The 24,908-nt window shown below is 37.5% G+C and overlaps 1 protein-coding gene, 1 long non-coding RNA gene and 1 pseudogene across 3 annotated transcripts; all 3 read left to right on the top strand.

Annotated features, from left to right (window-relative positions):
• The first annotated feature begins 2,537 nt into the window (after window positions 1-2,537).
• LOC141831768 (putative clathrin assembly protein At5g57200) lies at window positions 2,538-8,535 on the top strand (annotated as a pseudogene).
• A 4,408-nt stretch (window positions 8,536-12,943) lies between these two features.
• LOC141832326 (ethylene-responsive transcription factor ERF071-like) lies at window positions 12,944-13,788 on the top strand. 2 transcript variants are annotated; one of them, XM_074719821.1, is made up of 2 exons: window positions 12,944-13,122; window positions 13,201-13,788. In XM_074719821.1, the coding sequence occupies exons 1-2, from the start codon at window positions 13,035-13,037 to the stop codon at window positions 13,662-13,664; spliced, it is 552 nt and encodes a 183-aa protein (XP_074575922.1). In that variant the 5' UTR covers window positions 12,944-13,034; the 3' UTR covers window positions 13,665-13,788. The 2 variants fall into 2 exon arrangements, with proteins under 2 accessions (XP_074575922.1, XP_074575921.1); XM_074719820.1 differs by having other exon boundaries at window positions 13,198-13,788.
• A 2,604-nt stretch (window positions 13,789-16,392) lies between these two features.
• LOC141831418 (uncharacterized) lies at window positions 16,393-18,855 on the top strand. Its single transcript, XR_012602063.1, has 3 exons — window positions 16,393-16,784; window positions 17,597-17,669; window positions 18,684-18,855. It is a non-coding gene; the product is annotated as an uncharacterized LOC141831418 (long non-coding RNA).
• Window positions 18,856-24,908: the final 6,053 nt, after the last annotated feature.

The following is a 24,908-nucleotide window of genomic DNA, read 5'->3' as shown; positions in this document are numbered from 1 at the left end:
AGCAAGAGAAATAAATAACCGAACAGATGTCAACTTTGCAACAGGAGAAAAAGTATCAGAATAATCAACACCATATGTTTGAGCATAACCCTTAGCAACAAGACGAGCTTTTAGTCTGGCAACTGATCTATCTGGATTGACTTTAACATTAAATATCCATTTGCATCCAATAGCTTGTTTTCCTGGAGGTAGATCAACTAAGTCCCAAGTATCATTATCATCCAAGACTTTCATTTCCTCTATCATTGCATCTCTCCAACCATGATGAGATAAGGCCTCACGAACAGTTTTAGGAATAGAAATAGAGTCAAGTGAAGCAATAAAAGAACAGGAAGAGAATGACAAACCATTATTAGAAACAAATGAAGAGATAGGATAAGTACACTGGCGTTTACCTTTTCGTAATACAATAGGAAGATCATCATTCGGAATTGGATCTGATGTCAAAGTAGTAGGTGTAGGACATGAATCAGGAGGTCGACGCCTAGAGTATATTTCAATAATAGGAGGCTTGACAAGAGTCGATTCTGAGATAGGTATAGAGGATGTAACAGAATATACCAATAAATCATCATCTTCTTTTTGAGAAGTTGGGATATGTGAGGAAGAAAAATAAGGTGTGTCTTCCATGAAAGTAACATCGATTGAAACAAGATATTTATTAATACTAGGACAATAACACCTATAACCCTTTTGAAGACGAGGATAACCAAGGAAAATACATTTTAAAGATTTGGGATCTAATTTAGTGACTTGTGGACGGACATCCCGAACAAAACAAGTGCTACCAAATATCCTAGGATTAACAGGAAAAATGACTTATTAGGAAACAAAATTTTGTAAAGAATCTCACCATGAAGAACAGAGGATGGCATACGGTTAATGAGAAAACAAGCAGTAGAAATCGCGTCTGCCCAAAAAGATTTGGGAACATTCATTTGAAATAAAAGAGCTCGTGCTGTTTCAAGAAGATGTCTATTCTTACGTTCAGCCACACCATTCTGGGATGGAGTATCAACACAAGAGGTTTCATGAAGTATACCATTCTGACTCATATAAGATTGAAATAGATTGGACATATATTCTTTGGCATTGTCACTTCGTAGAGTACGGATGGACATATTGAACTGAGTTTTAATTTCCGCACAAAAAGCACAAAATAGAGAAAATAACTCAGAACGATTTTTCATTAAATATAACCAAGTTACACGAGAATAATCATCCACAAAAGTGACAAAATACCTAAAATCAGGTTTAGACAAAATAGGACAAGGACCCCAAATATCAGAATGTACTAACTCAAAAGGACTAATAGCACGTTTGTTTATCCTTGGACTTGAACTAAGGCGGTGATGTTTTGCAAACTGACATGACTCACAATTTAATGAAGACACGCTACTATATTGTGGATAGAGTTTCTTGAGTAATGGAAGAGATGGATGTCCTAACCTACAATGAGCATCAAAAAGAGAATTCTCACCTGAACAAACGAGAGATCGTGGGATGGGTGAATCAAGAATATAGAGACCTCCATTTTCATGTCCTTTACCAATAATCTTCTTTATCAACAGATCCTGAAATAAACAATGATCGGGAAAGAATGAGATGCAACAGTTAAGATTGCGAGTTAATTGACTAACCGAGAGCAAATTAAAGGATAAATTAGGTAAATGTAAGACAGAGTATAAGGAAAGCAAAGGAGTGGGATTGACAGTACCAGACCCACGAACGCAAGATGAAGACCCATCAGCTAAGGTAACAATAGGAGTGTTGGATTTGTGCGTGAAAGTAGAAAAGAGATTAGAATTACCTGTCATATGATCCGTAGCACCAGAATCTATGACCCACTTAGAGGATGAGGAAACAAGACATGTATTGTGGTTACCTGAATTAGCAATAACAGTGATAGAGGAAGATGAAGACTTAAGTGATTCCTGATATTGAGAGAACTTGGCAAATTCTTGTGCAGAGACAAGCACCAATTTATCAGAGGTATCAGAAGTTTGCAAGTCTCTTCCTCTGTGAGTTTGTTCGGTCTTTTGGAGCTGCATATCTTTGGACTTCCTTCTATCACTGTTGTGAGACGAAGAAGAATTCCAAATTCAAAGAAAAGCTTACTGCTTAGCGTTCCAGCGGTGACAACAACCAGAACCAGGGGCCGCCATTCGCCACGGGAACAAATCTCACGAAGAAGGATCTTCTGGTTGAATCGGGCGGAGCAGTTCGAGCTCTTCTAGCGCGCTGCTATGAGGCAGCGGCGGCTGCGATGACCACCTCCGGTGCAGGTGCTGCAGCGACAATGGAGAACAACAGTAGGCAGGAGGAGAAGGCGGGGTTCACAATGCTGAAAAGGCCCGAACCGGCTACTGCTATTTAACGGAGAAGAAAATTGGGCTCTAAATCGTGAGCCCTAGAAGAGGAAATCGCCGGTTCCGCAAGCCGCAAGACGGAAAGCACTGCCTTCGACAATTTTTTTTTCCCTCACCGCTATCTCCTATCGATCGGCAGCTGGAGAACAATGACCACCGGAGCACACGATGGAGTCAATGACGCCTCGGCCGGTCTGCGCCAAGGAAGCAATCGACCTGCTCAACTGCGCCGTTGAAAACCCCTTCGATCGCGACAAGTGCCTCCGCTTGTTGGACACCCTACGGAGCTGTGTTCTCGAGAAGACAACGCGTCGCGCGTCTGTCTCTCCCCTACGCAATCGAGAAAGGAGCCTTGATCTTGTGGGAAGCAGCGTTGCGGTGGCTGCAGGTGGCAACCGTAGGCGCGATAGATGGTGTTGTGGTGATCGACTGTGGGAGGAGGCGGCAGCGGTGAGCAGAGAAGAGGAGAGGAAGAAGAAGGATCGGTCTTCTTCACGCGGGCGAGCGACAGGCGATCGGATGGCGTTGCGGTAGGCGGCGCTCGCGGACGAGGAGCTTCGCGTTCTGCTCGCGTACGGGAGAGGAGCGCGCGGCGGGAGAGAAATCCCTAAAGGGAAAAAATAATCCCTAATGCTCTGATACCATGTTATCAAAATAACTTAAGAAATCTTATTCTAAAAACAAGATATAAGGCCCTATTTATAGTTAGGGGTTTAGGGCCTATTCTAGGAAAAACCTATAAAAAATAACAAATATTTATAACCAATAATCAGTTATTTATCCACAAGAAATGTCAAAAGCTTTCAAATTTCACATATGAGCCTTGGAAATAGATGCAATTCTATTTGTTATAGAATTATCAGTTATTCTCCACAAGAAATGTCAAAATCTTTTGATTTTTACATATGATATAGAAACTATTTCAAAGGACCAGATATCTTAGCAAATGAAACTTCGCAGTTAGTAGCCAACTTCAGTTCACACAGGAACATATGCAAGCAAAAGTAGTCCACCCTGGGTGAAATCTAAGAAGTGAAAGCCAGCAGAAATAAAAAGTTGTTTGGAATTGAGAGAATACCATTCCGTCTTGTGTCTGTGAGAGGAACCTCAGTATCCATCTCATTCAAATGCTCTCGTGCTCTGGCAATGTATTTTCTCATATTTTCCTTTTCATTAGAATCAGTAACCAGTTTTTCAACTTCTTCAAAGAGCCTTAAACCAGTGAGCCAGAATGCTGTTGTTGTATATCTAGTTTGAACAACAGTAGCTACTCGAGAAACTGTAGAATACATCTGCAGGGGAAAATCAACCACAGTGTGACTTACAACATACAATATGTTGAATTATTGAAGAAATTGCCTAATTATTCTGTTGAAGTTACTGCAATCAGAGAATTTCATCCTTCATTACCATGTATTCTGATTAAAGATATCCTAATAAATTTGACTATATCTTCATGTTATCCATCTATTACAAGCTAGAATGCTAGACCTTATTTGGATTGATGAATTTGGAGTACTTTCTCTTGTTGTTGAAGTTCATTTTGAAGGGAAAACAAACATTAACCCTTCGTTTCCTAATTGAGAAAATTGTGCTCGCCCTCCATTTGTTTCCCTCTACTATACTTGCAGTCATGCACTTGATCATGACTTCAAAACTCACTTTTCTATCAATTTCTTCTGCATGGAAGTTTGATGATATCAATATCACTGACTTGTAAGTCCTCTATTGGTGAAGTTATGGTTGTCGACATTTAGTTGAGAGTCTATTAGAGTTTTTAAAATTATTTGGGAAGTTTATTAGAGGTTTTAGGATAGCTCAGTTGGTATTTTTACAAAGAATGTCTTATTGCTACTTTATAAAAGAATTAAGATATCTGGTACTCAAGCATCTTTCAATTAATAATATTTTTCTCTATTGATAAGTTGAGTTGTTTTTGGTATGGCATCATTTGGTGTCAAAGACAGGTTTCTGATTAGGTTTCATTTCTTGGTGTGCAATCTTTATTTGTTGTTTGACATTCTTCATCTGCTCATGGTTTCCTTCATCTAAACCAAACCCAAGCTTATTTGCACAACCTGATCAGATCTTCCATCAGTGTTGTTCAACAGTTAGGTTCCCCAACATTGTCATGATAATCTTTTGCAGTTGCTCCTCCGATAATCTCCTCAATCTCTGTGAACCCACCCCATGAAAGCCCCTAAATATCCTCAATCAGCTCCTCTCCCATTCAGGATGTCCATAGCCTACACGCTTAGTCGTCACCCAAAGACCTCTCCAATCCTCAACTGCAAGGTCAGGGATGCCTCTCCAGTCCTCTACTTCGAGAACAATGTCTTTGACTGAGCATCACCCTGACCAAGAATCGCCCCATCCTCCCAAGAACATTACTACCTTTGCTGGTGAAGGCTTCATGTTTGACCATTCGCGACTGAATCCACATTGACTACTCCTCGTACAGTGCTACTGCTTCACCGCCCTCTACCAGTTTCAATCAATAGCAACATCGAATCCCCAAATCTCAAATATATTCTAATCTGTGTTAATTATCATCTCATATCATCAACCCATCAACATAACAAACTTTGACGACAGAATAGTCTTGTGTTACCCAATAAACTTTTTCGCATTGTTGGTTGCCAGGCAATGAATATTTTCTGATCACTATTAACAGTATGCTCTGTTGGTTTAAGGAAGGAAGCAAGATATATCTTGTCAATGCCAATATTTACCTTTCTTTCTTTCTTTCTTTTTTTTTTTTTTTTGCTACACGACTAAATGGCTTATTCTTATAGCCGGAAGGAGCTACATTTGGCAACTATCTTATACAATATGCCCTGGCTCTGGTATGTTCACGATTTGTTTGTACTAAATTTTTCTTCAAAGCCACAGGCTTTCAACAAGCAATTGCTACTGTTTCTCATGTTTTTGAAATTCTGTTAGGATGTTGCTACATCGCATATTAGTTTTTTTATATGAAAACATCTTTTGTTTAGGTGATTAAAGAAAGCTTCATAATCTATCGCGCTATGAATGATGGGATAATCAATCTTGTTGATTTGGTAATGCACTCAGTAATACTTTTCCAATGGATTATAGTGGCTTTCTAATAGGGGGAAAAAAGATACTTCCATTAGTTTAGATTTATCACTGTCCTCTTAATCTTACTGCAGTTCTTTGCAATGCCAAGATATGAAGCTACAAGAGCACTTGACATTTACAAAAGGGCTGGGCACTTGGTAAGTTAACATTGTGATGAACTTCTCTCTCTCACTCTCTTCAATTTTTTCCTTTTTATGGAATTAATATTCTTTTGCAGTACCATAACAAACATTATGGCTGTTGTCTCTGCAATCAATAGGCACTCAGTCTTTCTGAATTCTATGAGGTCTGCAAAGTTCTGGAGCTAGTAAAAAAAATTCCAGTTTCCTGCCCTTAAAGAGGTTTCCTTAGACATTCTCTATTATTTCAATTTTATTTTCTACCGACGACTAGAAGTTTTTAGTTCAGTAGTATTACTGATTGTTTTGTTTGCATTCCACAGCCAACTTCATCATTTCTTGCCACAATGGAGGGAACACATTACTGAAACGACCCGAATTGGGTATGTTCTAAATAAAACACTGGTGAGTCTGTTATTTCTTTTGATTATAAAGAGAGTGCATTTAGGTCTGGTATATAATTTCTATAGCTGACTTTTGGGAAAGGGAAATGTACTTTACCCGATATTATGGATGTGGTAGGACTTGCCAATCAATTTTTGTTGCTGAAGGGCAAGACCACTTGCTAATGTTTTATACATGCACTTTCTTATCCTTTTGAGAAAACGGATAAAGCCATAATTCGTTTCAGTGAGATATGAAATGACTACATAAAGGAAAGACAATAATACACAAAATCCTAGAAGGAAACAAAAGAAAAGAAATGTAATAAAATAGCTATATACAATGGGAAGAAATGTAGTAATTGGTGTTTAGTAATTGATTGGCACAGTAGGTGTCTAAATGACTGTTTAATTTTTGGGATGTCAAGTAGTAATTGGTGTGTAATTTAGAAGGTCAAATAATTTAAGTAGGAGTCTAATCAGATTGTCATATTTTTCTAATTGCATTCGATTATTTTCTGCCCATGCTGCATCCCTTGCCCTATTATACATGGTAGGCATGTTACTTTTTCACTTCTCTTGTTACGAGTTTGCGTTTCATTAGAATCCAATCTAACATATCTTCAATAGAAGTCCAGTTCTCCACAATATTTCCCCAAAACTGTTTAGTTGGTCATAAGACCTCCTCTTGATTGTCTGGCCCCAGGATCAATGATAAAGTTGCAAGTCATAGAAACTCTTATTCATTTTGAAGACGTTCATAATTCATCCAGTCCATCTAATAAGTAGATTCACAATCTGGTCTTTTACTTATGAATAGCAATAGAGGTTTTACATATTCTGTACTTAATTTCTTCCCAAGTGATAATCCTTCTGCTCCACAATTCTTTTTTACTTTGTCATTTTATCAAAATAGATTTATAAACTTTCAAATTCACCTTGGATATTGGATATTGAGCCAGAAGTCCTAAGAGAGGAACTTGTCAACTAATGAAGAACAAACTTCACAGGAGAGTTTAGAGAAAACTGTTTTACGAGAGGCCAAACCTTCATCAGTTGAGCATGTAGAAAAATCAGAGGCAGTTCCAGATGTTACAACTCAGTCTGAAACAATAGCAAACCTATTGGTAACTTTCATATCTTCTTCTCTGATCATTTGGCATCAAAAGAAATTGGAATTATGATATGTTGCAGGATTTTGATGAAATAACTTCCATGGCTACTCAGCTCGCGGATAGTAAATCATTAGCTCTCGCACTATCTTCACCTGGTAGTTTCATTACTTTGCAATCATACTTGATCTTATTGAATTCACGTTGTTGTAGATTCCTATTGCATTTAGATCGAGGTGTTCTTGCGTTTACTTATAAAATAGATCTGCATCATTCAATTTAAACATTATTTTACTACTGTATTGCAGGTAGTGATACCAAACCTAAATCTACTGGTGGCATCATTCAGACATACACAGGTCCTTCAGGATGGGAGTTAGCACTTGTAACGACAGCAAGCAGGAACACTTACCAACCAGCTGAAGCGAAACTGGTATGTCATTTTGTATCCTTATTATGATACTATGTTTACTTGAAAGAATTTGAAATTGAAGAGGAAAAGTGGAAGGATGGGAAGAAAAGAGAAGAAAAGAAGAGTTTTCTCTGACTATTTACTTAAAAGGAAAAAATTTTGTTGTATATGCCGGAAAGGAGAAATGAGATGAAAGAATGGTTTAAATATGAATTAGTTAGTTTAGTTTTCCTTTCGATTCTCTGTCCATTTTAGGCAGATTAATTGTGAGGGCAAGAGGGGGAGATGGATGTCAATATTCTCTTTAGGAGTGAATCTTTCACAGTTTTATCCTTTTTATGGCCTCACTCCTTGTTAACGCAGTGATAGAAATCATCAAATTTGCCAACCTTTTCTTTTCCTTCTTTTCTAATTTTCGTTCTACTTATTATTTCGCGAATATCTCACAAAATTCCTTCTAATACTCATAGAATGTCATCAGCTAATATTGCAAGTCAAATATCCTCTTATTCTCCCTGCGAAGTAATAAATTTTTCTTTGGAATCACATTGTTTATTCTTTCATTCATTTGGCTTGTAACATCTTTTGGTTGTATGTTAGCAGGCTGGTGGATTCAAAGAACTCCTTGAGAGCTTGTATGATGATGCAACTAGAGGACAACAAAGAACAAGTATATATGGTACAACAAATCCATTTGCTGCATCAAACTACATTTCACCACCACCCAATCTTTAGATTGCTTTCATGGAAGAGCAGCACTATTTTCTCCTTCAGCAGCAGAACATGATGATGACGAGTCCCCGGAACGGTCAGTCGGAGTTGGCTCATCCTTAGGCTTTCTCATCCAACCTTTTTGGTAATCCCTTGACTAATTACTCTCAGTCTGCTCCTGGCAGTTTCAGTTTGACTTGAAGGTGCTTATTTGCATATTATGTTTTCTTTTGTTGATGAGAAGCGAGTATATGTTGATAAGAAGATACTTGTAAAGCGTGATTCATTATTTGTCGTCGTCGTATAATTTATCCTTGTAAACAGTTAGTCCTCTCCTCTTTTTGTTGTGTAATTTATCATTATAAAGAGTGATTTATAAAAAGTGATTCATCATTTGAAACAACATTACATACTTTACATAGAGATATAGCGAGGGATAAGTAAGTTTGATAGATTTATTTGTGCCTTGAAAAACTTGGGTATGTTCAAGATGATAAAGACCACCTTTACTGTTTGGATGGGGTGAGTGAAGGTTCATTAATGGAAGGGGAAGGAAGGGAAAGGGAGGGGAAGAGAAGTATTTATATTCTGCTTGTTTGGGAGGAAATGAAGATTCATTAATGTAACATGTGTTACCTTGTTTGGGAGAAAAGGAAAGGGAATGAAAGTTAAATATATAAAATATTAAAAATACCCTTCCTTTTGAAAATGTCAACTCACCAGGAGGAATATCTCTAGCGTCTGACTCCATTGGAAGTCACGATGGAGGAGCGGTGTTGGTTTCGCCGGGATAAAACTTGAATGTGAGTGAAAGGAAGAGGACGACAGAGCGAAGAGATCACAAGCTTTGGTATGACCGCTTAAGGGTAAAATTGATTTTTAAGTTTTCTTTCTCCTTCGTTCCACTTCCTTACATCCCAATTTCGAGTGTAAGGAATTATGCTGATTCATAGACATGCAAAAGGAAAACTTACCCTTCTTTCTCCTTTCCTTTAACTCACTCCATCCCAAATAAGGATAAAGATTTTCTTTCCCCTTCTTTATTCTTCTCTCCCTTTCGCTCACCTCCTCCCAAACGAACTTTAGTTTCTCCTAAATGTACGGTCTTTTGTGTTGTGTTATCATTGTTAATTTTTAGTTTCTCTTAGTTTCCTTTTGACTAACAATATAAATTTAAAAAATGCTCACACAGTACTGTTTTTTATATTGTTTATATTTATTTTTAAAAAAGCATTTTTATTTTAAATTAGTTTAATTTTATTTTTTTTAATTTTATTTTTTTAAATTCTAATTAGATTTTTTCCTATATTTATCTTTAAAAAATATATACTTTCGTAGTCGTTGATGATCTCATACCTTTTCTTTTACTCATCAATGTTCCTATGTTATTTTTTTCCTCGTATTTTCTTCCTCTTTTATTAGTGGTACTAGAGGTTCTTGTCATCTCTCTTCTTTATTCCTCTTCCCTCCATAAGAATAAAAGATAGGGTTCTTTATTTATTTATTTAGTCTAAAGTATGTTAGTTTTTAAAATATGAATTGAATTTTAATTATATAGATTTAAAAAATTGATCACCACTTTTATTTTTTTTTCCTCTTATTTTTAAAAGAATATTTTTTATAATTAACATGTTTGAGTTTTGAATTTTTTTAAAAATATGAAATGTTATATTTATTTTCAGAATTAAACATTTTAAAAGAAATAATAAATTTAGAATTAAAAATAAATACTTAGATATTAAATTTTATAAAAAGTAAAATGTAAGACAGTACATGTTAAAACATTTCTAAGCATGAAACTAAGCTAATGTTTCAATCAACTATGATTGAGTTAACCACTCTTCTCAAACCCTTGGTATGCCCTAAACCTGTTTGCTATGACACGATCATTTTTTTTCAGATCCAAAACATATTGGGCTCAAATGAATTTACGTATTCAATAAAGATAACCTCTGTAGATACCTCTCTATGTTCAATATTTGTTTTAACTTTTTGTCTTTTATCTCATTAGCTTGTATTTACTACTCAAGCTTAAAGGTTATGTTTCCCACACATTTACTATTTACTTGTGCTTCTACTTCGGAATAAACATGGCTTGATGATGATGACAACTTGTGATTCTACTATTAAATGTTTTACTAATCTGAAATTTTACCTGTGGTCCTTCTATCTCTAGCATGTTCCATAGTTTATATTTTCAAATTTCAATTGCTAATCTAAGTTTCAAGTTGTCATCTACTAAGCCAATTAGAATTCTTGGTTAACCCTCTATGTATTCGTCTCAGTATGTTGTTATAGATTTTTTTTTTTTTTTTAAAATTGTTCTTTGCATATTGTTGAATTGGCAGATGCATAGCTTCATAAAATTTAACTCAACTTATAATCTGATTTGTCGGGAGCCAAATATCTCCTTGTGATGTTACTTGGTTTTTTCATGATCATTATGTACATGTCTATCTAACATCTAACATTAGTCTATATTTGAAATAAAAATGCTTATCATCATCTATCACAAATTGAAATTTATTTCTATGTAACATAGAAATTAAAAACAAATGAAAAGTTCTTTCATTTGTTTAGGAGGAACTTAACAAGACAAATGAAGAACTCATCTAGTGACCTCATTTATACGCAAGGGTGGGTATCAAACCCAAGAATAACCTAATTGAGTCAAAACAAATCGAATCGAAAAGCTTGATTTATTGATTTACAAGTTTCGTTTCAATTTCAATATTGATTCTTATTGAATAAAAGTTGATTTACGTTAACCTAAATATATATTCTTATTGAATATAACATCTGAGGAGAATAATTGCTTTTGTGGCATTTATCTTTTATTACTTGCCTTGCAAAAAATACAATGCCTTCGTAGTTATATTTCAAAAATTCATATATTTACTTTTTGCTATTTGAATGATGCAAAGTATCAAATGTTCTCATTAATACTAGATATCAGAACGTAGAACACGTAGTAAAAGTTATCAATATCAAATGCAATTTCTCATGAAAATATATTTGTGAAATTATAGGATCTTAAGATCATATGGGCAAAATCTTCTAAATCCCTCATAGGATCTTAATTCTTATAATCTTGTCTACTAGATGTCTTCATAAACCTGTTGATTGTGAAATCTTCCAATGCTTAAATGGGTTCAAGTGGTAGAATATTAAAATGCAAAATAAAAGTGCTTTGTGTTCAATATTTTAGGCTTTTTGTATTACCTTGGTGATGCTATAGTTGAATGTGGCAATTTTGCTTTGAGTCACATGAAATACACAATGCAGTTAAGTTGCTTGCTGATTCATTATGCAGGTATATGTTAGGTGATGTGGCTGTGAATCTTATGCCGCATGTCGGCATATGGTTGGTGTATTTTATTCCATTAATAATAAAAGTTAGATTTTAAATTTATACTTTATGGAACATTTAATAGATATTGAAGATAATCTAGAAATATAAATTCAACACAACTCATCAAATATACTCAATAATAAACATATATATATTTAAAAAATTAACAATATTTAATTCAACAGTTGAAATTAAGTATTAATAAAAATTATTTTAAAAGGAAAATATTAAAATCATATTGACATTTCATAATACAATACTAAAACTTAATTGTATCACTTTAATCAAAATTAGCACTACTTTACTTATTGAAATCTATATGAAAGATTAAGGTGGTAAACGAATCGAATTTAAACAAACTTAAACACATATGTGTTCAGTTCATTAATATGTATGAATAACATTTGTGAATAAGATTCGCACAAGTGGAGTCATATTCATGCCTATCCGGGCTTTAGCCCGGGGGCTCAATAGCGTTGAAAAGGAGATAAACTTTGATTTACTGTGAGAGAAAAGAAAAAAGAGAAAAATTAGCTCGGGTGGCAGCATCCGTTCATGCCCCACAACTTGGGATCAACTCGGATAAATCGTCCAAGCTAGTTCCACCATTAAAAATTCTTAAATAATATTTATTAATAATATTTGAAAATAATATTCAAAAATATAATATTTATTAATAAAATTTTTATCAACTTATTAAATAAATAATTAAATTTGTATTATTCAAATTTAACTGGTTTACTGCCTACCAAAAGTGGACAGCTCCTTTTAACAGTTGACCGTTAGCTCAATCTACACGTGTCATCCATTGGGGATTTAAGTGGGATTGGTTTAGGGTTTTCCTTATTACTCCCCTATCGATGCTCAGCTTTTCCAGCCGTTATTATCGCGAGATCAGCGCCAACAACGGTATTGATCTACCTCTAATTCTCAACATGGACGGTCGCATATAAAAAAGAAAAAAAAAACAGAGAATTCTATGGTCGCGGTCGCACTCCACCAGCACCGATCTGACACACCCTTGTCCCCTTCACGGGCCCGGCACCGCCCACTCCCAGTTCCCAACGCCACTCGCAACTTTCCACGCGTCCATCACTCCTACTATCAAAAAAGATGCACCAAATCTTCTACCGACGCCCGCGTCGCCATCACAGCCGTCCGTTGGACGATCTTGACCCTCGATCACAGCCGCATAAGGGGAGCCGTATCGGGACGTCGGTGACACTTTCGAAGAAACTGCCGCCGTTAGCTTTTTTTTGGACGGAAGCAACTCGCGATCGTACGGCCCACACTCTCCCTCACGTGCCTTTTTTTTTTGAATAATTTAAATTAAAAATCGTAGGCAGAAATTGTGCTTTAAAATGGTGAGTGGAGTTGCTGGAAGTAGAATCCTTCTCGCTTTTCCCTCTTGTTCTTTTCGTGATCGGAGGAGTTTGGTCGGTTTGATTTCGCTGGAGACGTAGGAGTAGCAGATATGTGCGGTGGAGCGATTATCTCCGACTTCTTGGCCTTCATCGATGCCGAGGATCCTATCTCCGGCGTAGAAAGCGTTCCTTCTCACGGTAGCATTCTCGTCGTGTTCGTACTCTAGTTGATGGGTTTGATTTCTTAATGTTTGTCTGCGATTTTTGGTGCAGCAGAGGAGCGTGAGAGCGCGAAGCCGGCTGCGGAGAGGCGGCGGAAGGCACAGTACCGGGGGATCCGGCGCCGGCCGTGGGGGAAATGGGCGGCTGAGATACGGGATCCTCGGAAGGGGGCGAGGGTTTGGCTGGGGACGTACGCCACCGCGGAGGAGGCCGCGCGGGCGTACGATGAGGCGGCGCGCGAAATCCGCGGTAACAAAGCCAAGCTAAACTTCCCGGAGGCGGCTCCGGAACCGCCTAAAAAGCGGAGGTCCGCCGCCGCCGCGGCGGTGGAGGAGAGTTCTGGGTCGTGCGGTGAGGAGGCGGTGGTGCTAGGGGAGGGGCTGATGGAGCGGATCACGAGCCTGGAGACGTTCCTGGGGCTGGAGCACGAGGAGGAGTTGGCGGCCGTCGCCAGTGCGACGGGAGTGGAGGTAGGGTTGGACGGAGCGGTGTCGTGGGATGATCGACGATTTGTGTGATCGTCGCGCGAGCCTTGGCGGTTGCGAAAGGACGGCTGAGATGGCCGTCTGGGTTTCTCTTGGATTTTTAATATCCTTGTTTTTGTATGAAAAAATGGCTACTTGCCTGGGATTTTCTACAAAATGGCGCAACAAGCTATCCATATTTTCACATGGAACTCTTATTAATTATTCCCAACATCACGCAAAGGAACAAATTTAAAAAATTAGATATTGAATTTTAATAGTGATAAATAAGTCGATTAATTGTTTTGGACTCTTATTAATTGTTTTTATTTATTTCAATAAGTATGTTTCATTATAATCAGCTCAGTCTGTTCATATGTGCTTGCGCATTATTATTCATGCGTGATTATGATCGTGGTAGGGAAGTTTAGCGTTCTTAGTTTGAAAAAAAATGGTAAATCTCAGTTAGTTTTATTGATTATCTCTGAGGGTGATCGGTCCGATCTCACGGAAGTTTCTTATCGACCACCAAGAGTGCTCTTAGTTTGAGAGAAGATGAAGAAAGGAAAGAAATAGGGATGACAATTAGACTCGAATCCGATGGGGAATCCGTTCCCCGATCTCATTTTGATCGGGGAATTCTCGAATCCGAGAAAGCGAGGATGGGGATGGGGAATCCTCGAATCTCGGAAAGCGGGGATGGGTCGGGGATGGTATTTCAAAAATTCCTCGTCCCCATCTCTGAATCCGACTTTGATAATTTCATTCATTGAGATTCATTAATTTGATTATATTCTTATATCAAATGAAAAAATAAGTCATATTGATAATTACTTGTTTGAATACTATAGTTTCATTATTTCTAAAACAAATAATATTTTTTTTTAATTAATAAAAAAGTAATAAATTTTAAAAAATACTTTTTAAATATGTCATGACGGGGATGGGGATGGGTATGGGTATGGGGATATCCATGGAAATACCCGTGGGGAAAACCACCTTCGAAATCTGTGGGGATCTTCGAAATCCGCTGGATATCCGAAATCCGACGGGGACGGGGATGATATTTAAATTATGATACTCGACGGGGATGGGGACGGGGATGGTATATGGGTTTGGGTTTTGGGGACGGAGATGGAGAAGGTTTCCCCGTCAATCCCCGAACCCGTTGTCATCCCTAGAAAGAAAAGAATAAATTTTGATCATTATTTGGATGGAGTAAATTAAGGAGAAAAAGAAAAAAAAAGTTTTACGTTTCTATACTACTCATGAATTATTAGAATTTCTTATATTTCGTGTAAGGATGGAGAAAAAAATCAAAAATATTTTATTTTAATTTTATTTTTATTTTAAAATATTAATTTTAAATTAATTTATTTACTTAGATATTTTATCTTTGTATCGTCTCCTCACATAACATGCATCATCATCGATCAATATCCAACTGCTCGTACTCCACAACGTTAGCTCTTGTTACAAATCTTTTCAAGGATAATATTCAACAGGATAGAAATACATAATCCTAATCTTTTTTTTTTTCTCTTTCAAGATAGAAATTTATTTAAAGAATATACGTTGTCGAATCTTTTATATTCTAATTTTTATATAATATTGATAGAATTTTACCATTTCTTCTTCATCCTTTACCTATTTTTTTAAGTGAGTTTATTTTTATAATTTTATATATTTAATTTTTATTTTTTATTATTTTTTGCATATATGTTACGATTAATAAATCTTTCATCCCTTTAAAAAAAATATATAAATATTTTAATTCCTCTCTCTTTCATTAATGAACCTTCTTTCATTTCATTAACAGAGATAAACCTTAAAAAAAATTCTATCTTGCATCCTTGAAGGTAGCTTTTTCTTTCGCACGAAGAGTCTCTTCACCGTGCAGTTGTCATCTTTTGTCAATGCTCTCGACCGCCATCCTTAATTAATCTGGAGCCGCGACATAGCCATCAAAAGCTTCGCCGACGCTCCCAACCATCATCCAGAGGCGCGACGCCGTCAAAAGCTTTGTTGGCGCTCTCAGTCGTCGTCGTCGTCCTTCATCCTTCGTCCAGGATCATCTATACAAAAATTACTCTGTTCTTGGAAGAACTGATCCGTAGCTTCTTTTCAATATCAATCAAAAGCTGGAGAAGCTCTTCCATTCATCCTTATTGTAAACTTAGAGGTGGGTATGCTATTCTCAGAACTTCTGCTGCTTAATTTCTTTCTGAACTTTTAATTAGATATGTGGAATACTTTCCTTTGAATTGCCAATCTTATCTACCTGGCAACTAGAAGGGTAATGTCATACAATTACATGGTGGTGTGTTGGTCAATATTTCTAAGCTGAGCCTTTGGTTTAATTAATATATTGTTCTTCGTATATGAAGGTCTAGTGTACTACAGGTTAGTAGACAACAATCCAGCAACGTTTTCTTATAGACTAATACTAGTATATTGCAGTATAACTTGGTTTGATAAGTGATGGAAGAGGTTTTGACAAAATAAAAGAGACCACATATCTTGTGAAAACTAATCGAATAAAATTGGTTTGGATCAGCGAACCAATATTAAACCAGATTTGCTACAATAAACACTAGGTTATAAGCCAGTTCAACGGAGTTTTTAATCCCGCCACGTGACCCGATTAACCCCAACTCTAATCCCGATTAAGAGGTTACTGTTACTCCTCTTTAAAATGTGAAATCAAGATTCCCCTCTTTTATTCTCTGTCGCGCCGCGTCTCCTCCCCCATCCCGCGATCCTCCTCTGCACGATGCCGCCGCGCCTCCTCTCCCACAATCGCCACTCTACCGTGATCCTCCATCACTGTTCTCCTTGAAGCAGAGCCGTCCTGCTGCAATCTGGTCCGCTGCCGCCTTCCTCGCCCTGCCGCAATCCCCTACTCCGTCGCTCCCTTCGTCGGTCACAAGCTTGCCCTTCCTTCACTGCCCGAAGACGCGTCGCCGCCACCGTCCTTTGTCATGGTCGCCGCATGGAGAAGACCAGTAGCCCACTGTCGACTGCCACCGAGAGCCACTGTCGCCGCTGTCCCCTGCCGACCAGCGCCGCCTCCCTCCTTCCTCAAGCCGCCCATCGTCGCCTCCAAGACCGACGAGGAACTCAAAGTGGAGATCAACCCTGAGCCCAGATACAACTTCCAGAGGAAATTTTCGGGTGATTCATACAATCCCTTTTCTTTCGATCCTTTTTAGTTTTGTTTCTAGTAGGTAATCGGTGGGTGTGGTTAAAAGGATTGAATTTAATGGTACTGTTCGATCCGGTTTGAGTTCTTTCTGTTGGATTCGTTCTGTAGGTGTGAGGTGCTATTGGCGAGATTGAATTGATCGGAGGTTGAGATTCTTTGTGAGTTTGGCTCTGTTGGATTCATCACTGTTCAATTGTTGATTGGTAAGGGTTTTGTTAATTCTGAATCTTTATTGGATTGACCCTGTTAAGCCCTATTTTAGGATTTATTCTTGTTAGGTTTCTATTTGGAAACTAATTAGAGTATGTATCAGATTAGGTTAGGTTAAATCTGGTAAGCTACTTGTGATTTGGATCAGGTTAGGTTAATTGTTGTTGTTTGCAGGTAGCTTTAGATCTGATTAGTCCTTGTTATGTGACATGTTTTGGTGTTTATTTTGGGATGGTGATCGGGCGTTTGATTCTAATAGTATTGATTATTGTTGAAATCTGGTGGAATTTCTTGAGGTTAGTTTAGCCTACTGATCTCGTTTTGGGATGGAAGCAAATCTAATTTTAGAATTTCAATCTGATTTCGATTGTGGTTAAATATGGATTGAGTTTAATTGGGTTTATGTGATGAGTGGTGTTAATTAGACTCGGTTGGGTTAATCCAACCAAGTTGAGTTAATTAGATCCGGTTGAGGTTACGGGTGAGGTATGAAATTAAGTAAGAGATTTTCCTTGTTGAAAAATTAAATATAATATTGTATTTAGAAGATGTTGTTTATTTTAAATTGCAGGACCTTGATTTGTTGATCCTGCTATACACAGAGGATTTTATTTGGGTTCTTATATCGATGATTCGTCAATCAGGTGAGTAATCCCTGTACTTGATCAATACATGATATTTTCTTTCCTAATGCATGATATCCTTCTGTTGTTGTTGATTCGATACCTTAATTGTACTCCTATTTGTTGTTGATTGGATACCTTAGTTATACTCTTGTGTATTCCATGTTTGTCCTTAATTCAATTGACCTTATGAATATATATGATGTTGTTTGTATGAACCTTTGGTTATCTATGTGATTATTATTTATTATCCTTGGTTATGATACCTGTGATCAATTAAGATCTATTGTCTATGCATGTTGATTTAGTATAGTAGATATTGGTTATTGTTGCTTGATCATCACATCATGGTGCATGGTGACGATTGTAATCCCCAATGTTGTGTGCATATCATCATTGATAGTTGGCCTGTAGTGGCAAGTTATAGAATAGGTGGTTAGGATGTCCCTATTTCCATCACGGGATGGCGGCTATATGGTCTGTACGCAGCCGAGTCAATATCTTGTGTTCTCGTCACCGCAGAGTGGTGGTACTCAGAGAATGAAAGTGATACTTATAGAGGTACTCAGAGAGTATGAGAGTGATACTCAAAGACGAGTATGAAGGACAGACATTGGTCATAGAATGTATGTAGTTATACATGACTACCTACTATTTTGCCACCAGACTACTTTGTTATAGGCTGGATTTATGGTAGTTTGATATCGGATACCCCCAACGTCATATATACGTGATTGGGATGAGTGTGTCAGTTGCATCATACATATGCTTGCATTGTGTGCATTATATAGGTAATGAAACGTATATAGATACTCCATTTGGATGTATACTTGGTTGATTCTTGATTGATGCATATGTGTGTCATTGTCATTCATATCATTCATATGAATTATGGTAGTTCGTTCATTATTAGTACTAACCACTGTTGATTGTTATTGTTCCTTTGTATACTTTTGCACATGCACTATCTGTCTGATTATCTACTGAGTATTTTATACTCACCACCCAGACCTTGGAGTTTTTCTGTCTCCTCAGGTAGTAGATAGAAGATTATTGCTGATGCTAGCAGAGATATACCGGTTATGTCATCTCACAGTTGGAGAAGTATTTCGATTGTGTGGTTTTACTTTGTATAGATTTGGATTTAGATTTGTATCCGTTTATATGGATTTCAGTGTGGTTATACTTCCGCTTACGTAGTTTCAGATTTCATAGACTTGTTTAGTTATAATGCATTTTAGTATGCTTTGAGGTTTTTCGTATAATCGTGGTCGGTTTATCATTCTGGTGATATATCTTTGGTATGCTATTTTACATACATGTATTGGATTAGAGTGTGGTTGTGTGAGCTTTTACTCATACAGTTTAGCAGTTTAAATACATGTATTGTATCATAGAAGGGTCATGTGGATCTTATGTTAAACTGTATTAAGGAAAAGTTGAATTATCACAGGGAAAATGTTGCCGACATTTTTTGGACGACCGTCTTTTGGGATGTGACAGCTAACCTTGCGGTCGACCCCACAGCCGGCCCACCATTGACCGCGTTGCTAGCCGTGAGACCAACCTCGTCTGACTAAATCGACGCCAAGGCTAGGCCAGTCGCTAGCTCCATGATCGCCCTTGCCGCTAGCCTTGCTACCGATTGTGCAACGATGAGAAGGGTAAAAAGGGGAAGTAGCAAAATTTACCAGGACAGAGAGCAGATTATGACAGAGAAGAAATCCTGCTGAAAAGATCACGTCAGAGAGATCAGAGAGAGGAGATCGCGGTTAGGGTTCAGGCGAGAGAGAAATTTAAGGTTTGGGAGGGAGAGAGGAGATCACGACAACGGGTGATTTTAGGATAAAATAACGATCGAACCAGGGTTCAATTGCTATATTTTGATGCGGGGTGGGATTAGGTAAATAGTGTCCGAACCATGGTTCAGTCACTAATTTAGCGACCTAAACATGATTCAGTCGCAATAATTAGTGACCAAAATACTATATCGATCATTAATTTAGCAATCAGATTAAATTTGATTGTTAATTCTATCGTTGTTTGAGGATATTTTTGTAGTGATTGATTGATGCATATGCATACTTAAAAATATTTCTACATTATTTTTATGTTAGTTTACTAATTGATAAGCTCTATTAATTATTTTCAAAAAGCTAAAATAAAGCTAAATCGATCTTCAAAAATGTTTATTTCATCTCTTATTCTTCCTCATCTCAATAAGCCATATCATGATATGATATGACTCATCAATTTGATATTCTCTATGATTACAATAACATTCGTTGTCTAGTTTTATTTTTTTTAAGTACTAAAAAATTTAGTCTGACAAAGTGAGAAGTGGTGGTAATTTTAGTACCTGCACTAGACTCTTGGGATGTAATGCAACCTTAATAATGCTATTATTATTATCTTTGAACAGTCAACTGCAATAAGTTTCAAAGGAGGATCTCCTCCTACAATATGTCATATGCCACTACAATGTTAGAGGCACTAAAAACAAAAATAAATTCAAGAGAGAACAAAGTAATTTTACTATAGAAGCTAGGATTCAACTTGTGTTGAGGGACGACATCATGGCAAAGATTCAACCCGCACTAAGTGACGACATTGCGAACCCTAAACCCAGATGAAGGACAGCAGTCAAGAGCGTTAGTGAAGCTTTTGATGGCTATATGGCGACTCCGAATGAAGGAAGGCGGCCGGGAGCACCGACAAAGGACGGCGGCAGTTGCCCGCCGAAGTGACTCTTCGTGCTAGAGGAAAATCTAACTTCGTGGATGTGAAATGAAAAGTTTTTGGGGTTTAGGATTATAAAGGGAAAAATAAAAAACACTAAACTTCTCTACCATGGTGGCAATCGCGCACAAGCGCGCACGAACAGTCGCACATAATATATATACCTATTATCTTGCATGGGTTATTTTCCACTCCTATGCGCGACTGTTGACGTGGTCAGGTTTTTAGCTTCTCCAACGTGGCAAGGTCTTCTACGTTGGTTGACGAAACAAAACCCACATTTTGTTTTCTAACCCTAAACCCCAAAAACTCATCTTCATCCTAATCTCTCTGCTTTGCAAGGTTAGATTTTCTACGATGCTGTCATCACCATCACCTTCATCTGGGCCACACTGCCATCGCCTTCATTTGGGCCACGTCGCCACCACCGTCTATCCACCATAGGACGACGACCGCTGATCTCTCTGCCCATCCCCATCTCTCTACTCTACGAGGTTAGGTTTTCCACAATGCTATCACCACTGTCGCCTTCATCTGGGCCACGTTGCCACCATCGTCCATTCACCGCAGAAAGATGATGGTCGATCTCTCTGCCCGCCCCAATCGATCTCTCTACTCTGTGAGGTTAGGTTTTCCGTGACACTATCTCCGCCGTCACCTTCATTTGGGTCACGCCACTGTGACATTATCGTCATGCATCCATTCACCATGGGAAGAAGCTAAGTTTTCCATCTTGCGTGAGTTGTTATCTTCTCTGTTTTGCATAATGAAAATGTCCTAAAGATTTCTTAATCTTTTCTTGTAATGTATCTTCCCTGTTGTGAGTTGTTATCTTTCTTGTTGTTATCTTCCTTGTTAATTTTTAAATGGTGATCCAGTCACTGTGTTGTCTACTAGGAATGAGCTAGGTTTTCCCTCCTGTGTGAGTTGTTATCTTCCCTGTTGTGAGTTGTTATCTTTCTTGTTGTTATCTTCCTTGTTAATTTTTAAATGGTGATCCAGTCACTGTGTTGTCTACTAGGAATGAGCTAGGTTTTCCCTCCTGTGTGAGTTGTTATCTTCCCTATTTTAAATAGTGAAAATGTCCTAAAGATTTCTTAATCTTTTCTTATAATGTATAAATTATTTAATTTCTGAAATGCTCAGGATCTGTCCAGTGTTGTCTATTAGGAAAGCTAATGAACTCCCAAATCGGGAAGCTAATGAATTGCAATGTATCTAACAACATGATGTGTCACACCAAGCGGTGGTCATCTCAAATTGTTGAAAAATAATGTTTTGCCTAGCTCTAACCCCTGTGAAGTTTAAATTTAGTTTTTGAAAAATAATTAATAGAGGTTATCAATTAGATAAATTAGATTATAAATTAATATAAAAATAGTGTAGAAAAATTTTCAAGAATGCTTTATCTGGTTTATGTCTATTTGATTTAGAATATTTTTTTGACTATATGGTGATATGCAGAGTCTCACTTCATCTGAATTTGACATTGCCCAATAATGGAAGAAAATGGCGGATATGATCATCTATATCCCAAGTTATAGATGATCGAAAGCCAAAAATTGGAATGGAATTCATATCACTAGAGGAGGCATTTTTGTGCTATAACTAATATGCACGAGAAGTTGGATTTAGTGCAAGGATAAACAGTAGAAAGAAAAATAAGATGACAAATGAAGTTGTTTGAAAATTTGTATATTTTAAACAAGGACATATTAATGATCAATGGAATAAACATGCAAAAGGTGATCAACAGAGAAGGGAAAGGGCACGTGGCTAGATGTAAATCAAAGATTTCACTTGTCAAGAAACAAACTAAACCTAATTGGATTGTCGCTGACTTCATGGAAAGTTATAATCATCCACTCTCGACTCTTCAAAAGTGCATTTGCTACACTCACATTGTAATGTTTCAACAACAAAGAAAATGCATTGACTTGACAATTTTCAAAGACCAATGTATCAACTTGTCAACAAATGTGATTATTAAAGATAGAATATGGAGGGTCTGAGCTAGTAGGTTGCATGGAAAGATATATTAGAAACTTTGAGAAAGAGCTAAAGGATGAAGAAAAAGGTATTGATGCTGAAACACTAATCGAGTTATTTGCATCTGAGAAAGAGAAGAATTTCGCTTTTTTCTTTGATTACAAGACTAATTCAGATAATAGATTTAGTATGTGTTTTTGGACAGATCATGTATCAAGGAGGGCATATAGTATATTTGGTGATGTAGTTGTATTTGATATGACATATAATACCAATAAATATGGATTGATTTTTGCACCATTTGTAAGAGTTAATCATCATCATCAAACAACTATTTTTGGTTGCATCTTTTTAAGTAATGAGAAAGTTGAGTCTTTTGCTTGACCACTTAACAAGTTCATAGAAGTCATGCCTAAAGGTGCACCTAAAGTTATCATCACATATTAGGTGTTGGCGATCTGGATCTCCGTTCTGCGATCCGGATTCTCCGCTCTGAAGAGCATAGAACCCCACAGAACAAAAAAAACTTTGATCCCGCCTTGGATCAATTGACTAAGTCTATAAGGAAGACAAAATCAATTGATCCTTTTAGGATCGCCGATTCCTAATTATTATCTACGGTTTTATCTAAACAAATTAATTCTAGTAAAAACTGCGGAAATAATATTACCAGAACCTTTTGTCGACCTCGCTGCCTTCCGCTGTATTCCTGTCTTCTTCCTGGACGTTGGGTGGACAACGCTCCTCCAGGAACTAAGGAACTGCAACACCTCGGATGAAGAACTGGATCTCCTTCTCTCCTTCTCGCAGCAACTTCGCCTTGGCTCTTCCCTTTTGCTAGGACCGGCCACCACTTGGAGGAAGAGGTTCGGCCACCTCTAGGGAAGAAGGAGAAGGGGCGGTGGAAGAAGAAAACAAAAGAGGAAGGAAGGAGAAGGAGAGGTGGGCGGCGGCACAAGAAGAAGCTAGGGTGTTGGGAAAACCTAGCTATCTCTCCTCTTCTCTAATAGTTGCCGCCCACCTCTTTAAGCCATCCTTTTATAGCCTTATGCCCAAGACCAAGATATAGATTATCTACCAACGTACCAGAACAGATAATTCTACTATTTTCCTTGATAATAACATTATTATCAAAATAGACTGAATATCCGTCCTTATACAGTTTAGAAACCGAAATCAAATTCTTTCTAAACCTAGACGGTGATCTCTCCTTCAAGTAGCCGTCGGGTTTCCTGGAACCCCTGCAAATTATTGCAGACATGATCAGTGGCTCCCGTATCTACACACCAGGTTCTGGTAGATAGCACCGCTAAACATGTTTCAACTACTAAGGAGGAAGATGCACTCCTATTGTTCTTCTTTCTAAGGGGATAGTCTTCTTTCCAATGTCTTAACTGCTTGGTCACCTGCCTGGTAGCCTGACTTTGATGTCCGAAGAGTTTCTCGAGATTGAGCATTATGTCATAAGCAGTCGTCATGGCCTGATGCTGATGTCGCAGTTCTTTTGACATGGTCGCCAAAATATAACACTGCACCATCTCATCTGCCTTAACCCATTTCTTATGTCTCTCTATCTCATCTTCGTGAGCATCCCTTTCAGGTGCACTAGGACAGACCTTAAAAAGTACGCACTTGTACTCTTCTGCAGTCAACACTATGTCCAGATTTCTTTTCCAATCTATGTTGTTGGGACTAGTAAATTTTGTTTTCTTTTAGTTATGACAGCTAGTGGGTTGAAGGCCATTTTCTTGAAAAATCATGAAAATAACCATTGGTCAAATATTCGAATTTAAAATTATATTGATTCCTCAAAACAATATAATTAAATTCACCAACACCTCAAGCACCGAAGAATTAGCATGCCACGTTAGTGTGGACGTATACTAACTCAAACATTCGCAAAAGGAGGTTTTACCCATTAATTTTATTATCTGGTCAACCTATCTTTATGACCAATAAAATTAATAGTTGGTCCTACTTTGGTCATGCACATTTAATAGCAAGCCACGTTAGTGTGGACGTTTACTATTAACTGCATTCTAAGTGTACACCATTACTTGGTACTAAGTCCACTACTTAGGGTTACGTATGCCACGTTAGTGTGGACGTATACGCGAGCTAAGTAGCTTCCTATAACCATCCCTTAGGAAGTTTGTCTGGTGATCCGCATACAGACCCATCCGTTGGGGAGGAAGGTCTAAGCCAGCACGCAAGTCTGTATGCATCACCTACAAACCAGTAATGGAGACCGCGGGATTCGAAGAATCCCTCTCCCACTTAGTTTTTACTTTGAGGATTTTAAATTATGATCACATTAATAATTAATTCAATAAATTGATTTCCAGGCGAACCTTAGACAAAATCAATTATTGAATTCCTTATTTATGCTTTCATAATTAATTCTAATTTCCTATCTAATCATGCTTGTATAAAAAACTAATTCCTAATTGATCTCCAGGTTATGGCGAGGCAAAGGCCTTCTTGGATATGGGAGCAACCACCCCTTCCTAGACAAGATCAATTTCGGAGTTC

This window comes from Curcuma longa, chromosome 7 (assembly GCF_044706935.1).
Source record: "Curcuma longa cultivar G26 ecotype Majalengka, Jawa Barat chromosome 7, ITB_CL_G26_1.1, whole genome shotgun sequence".
Lineage (NCBI taxonomy): Eukaryota > Viridiplantae > Streptophyta > Magnoliopsida > Zingiberales > Zingiberaceae > Curcuma > Curcuma longa.
The sequence above is the reverse complement of the archived record's forward strand: the minus strand, read 5'-3'. Positions and strand labels throughout refer to the sequence as shown.

What these genes read in the sequence shown, in the direction of transcription:
- LOC141832326 (XM_074719820.1), top strand. Translation starts at nt 13,035, where the DNA reads ATGTGCGGTGGAGCGATTATCTCCGACTTCTTGGCCTTCATCGATGCC. An exon ending in AGAAAGCGTTCCTTCTCACG is followed by an intron (nt 13,123 to 13,197) that starts GTAGCATTCTCG and finishes TTTTTGGTGCAG; the next exon opens with CAGAGGAGCGTGAGAGCGCG.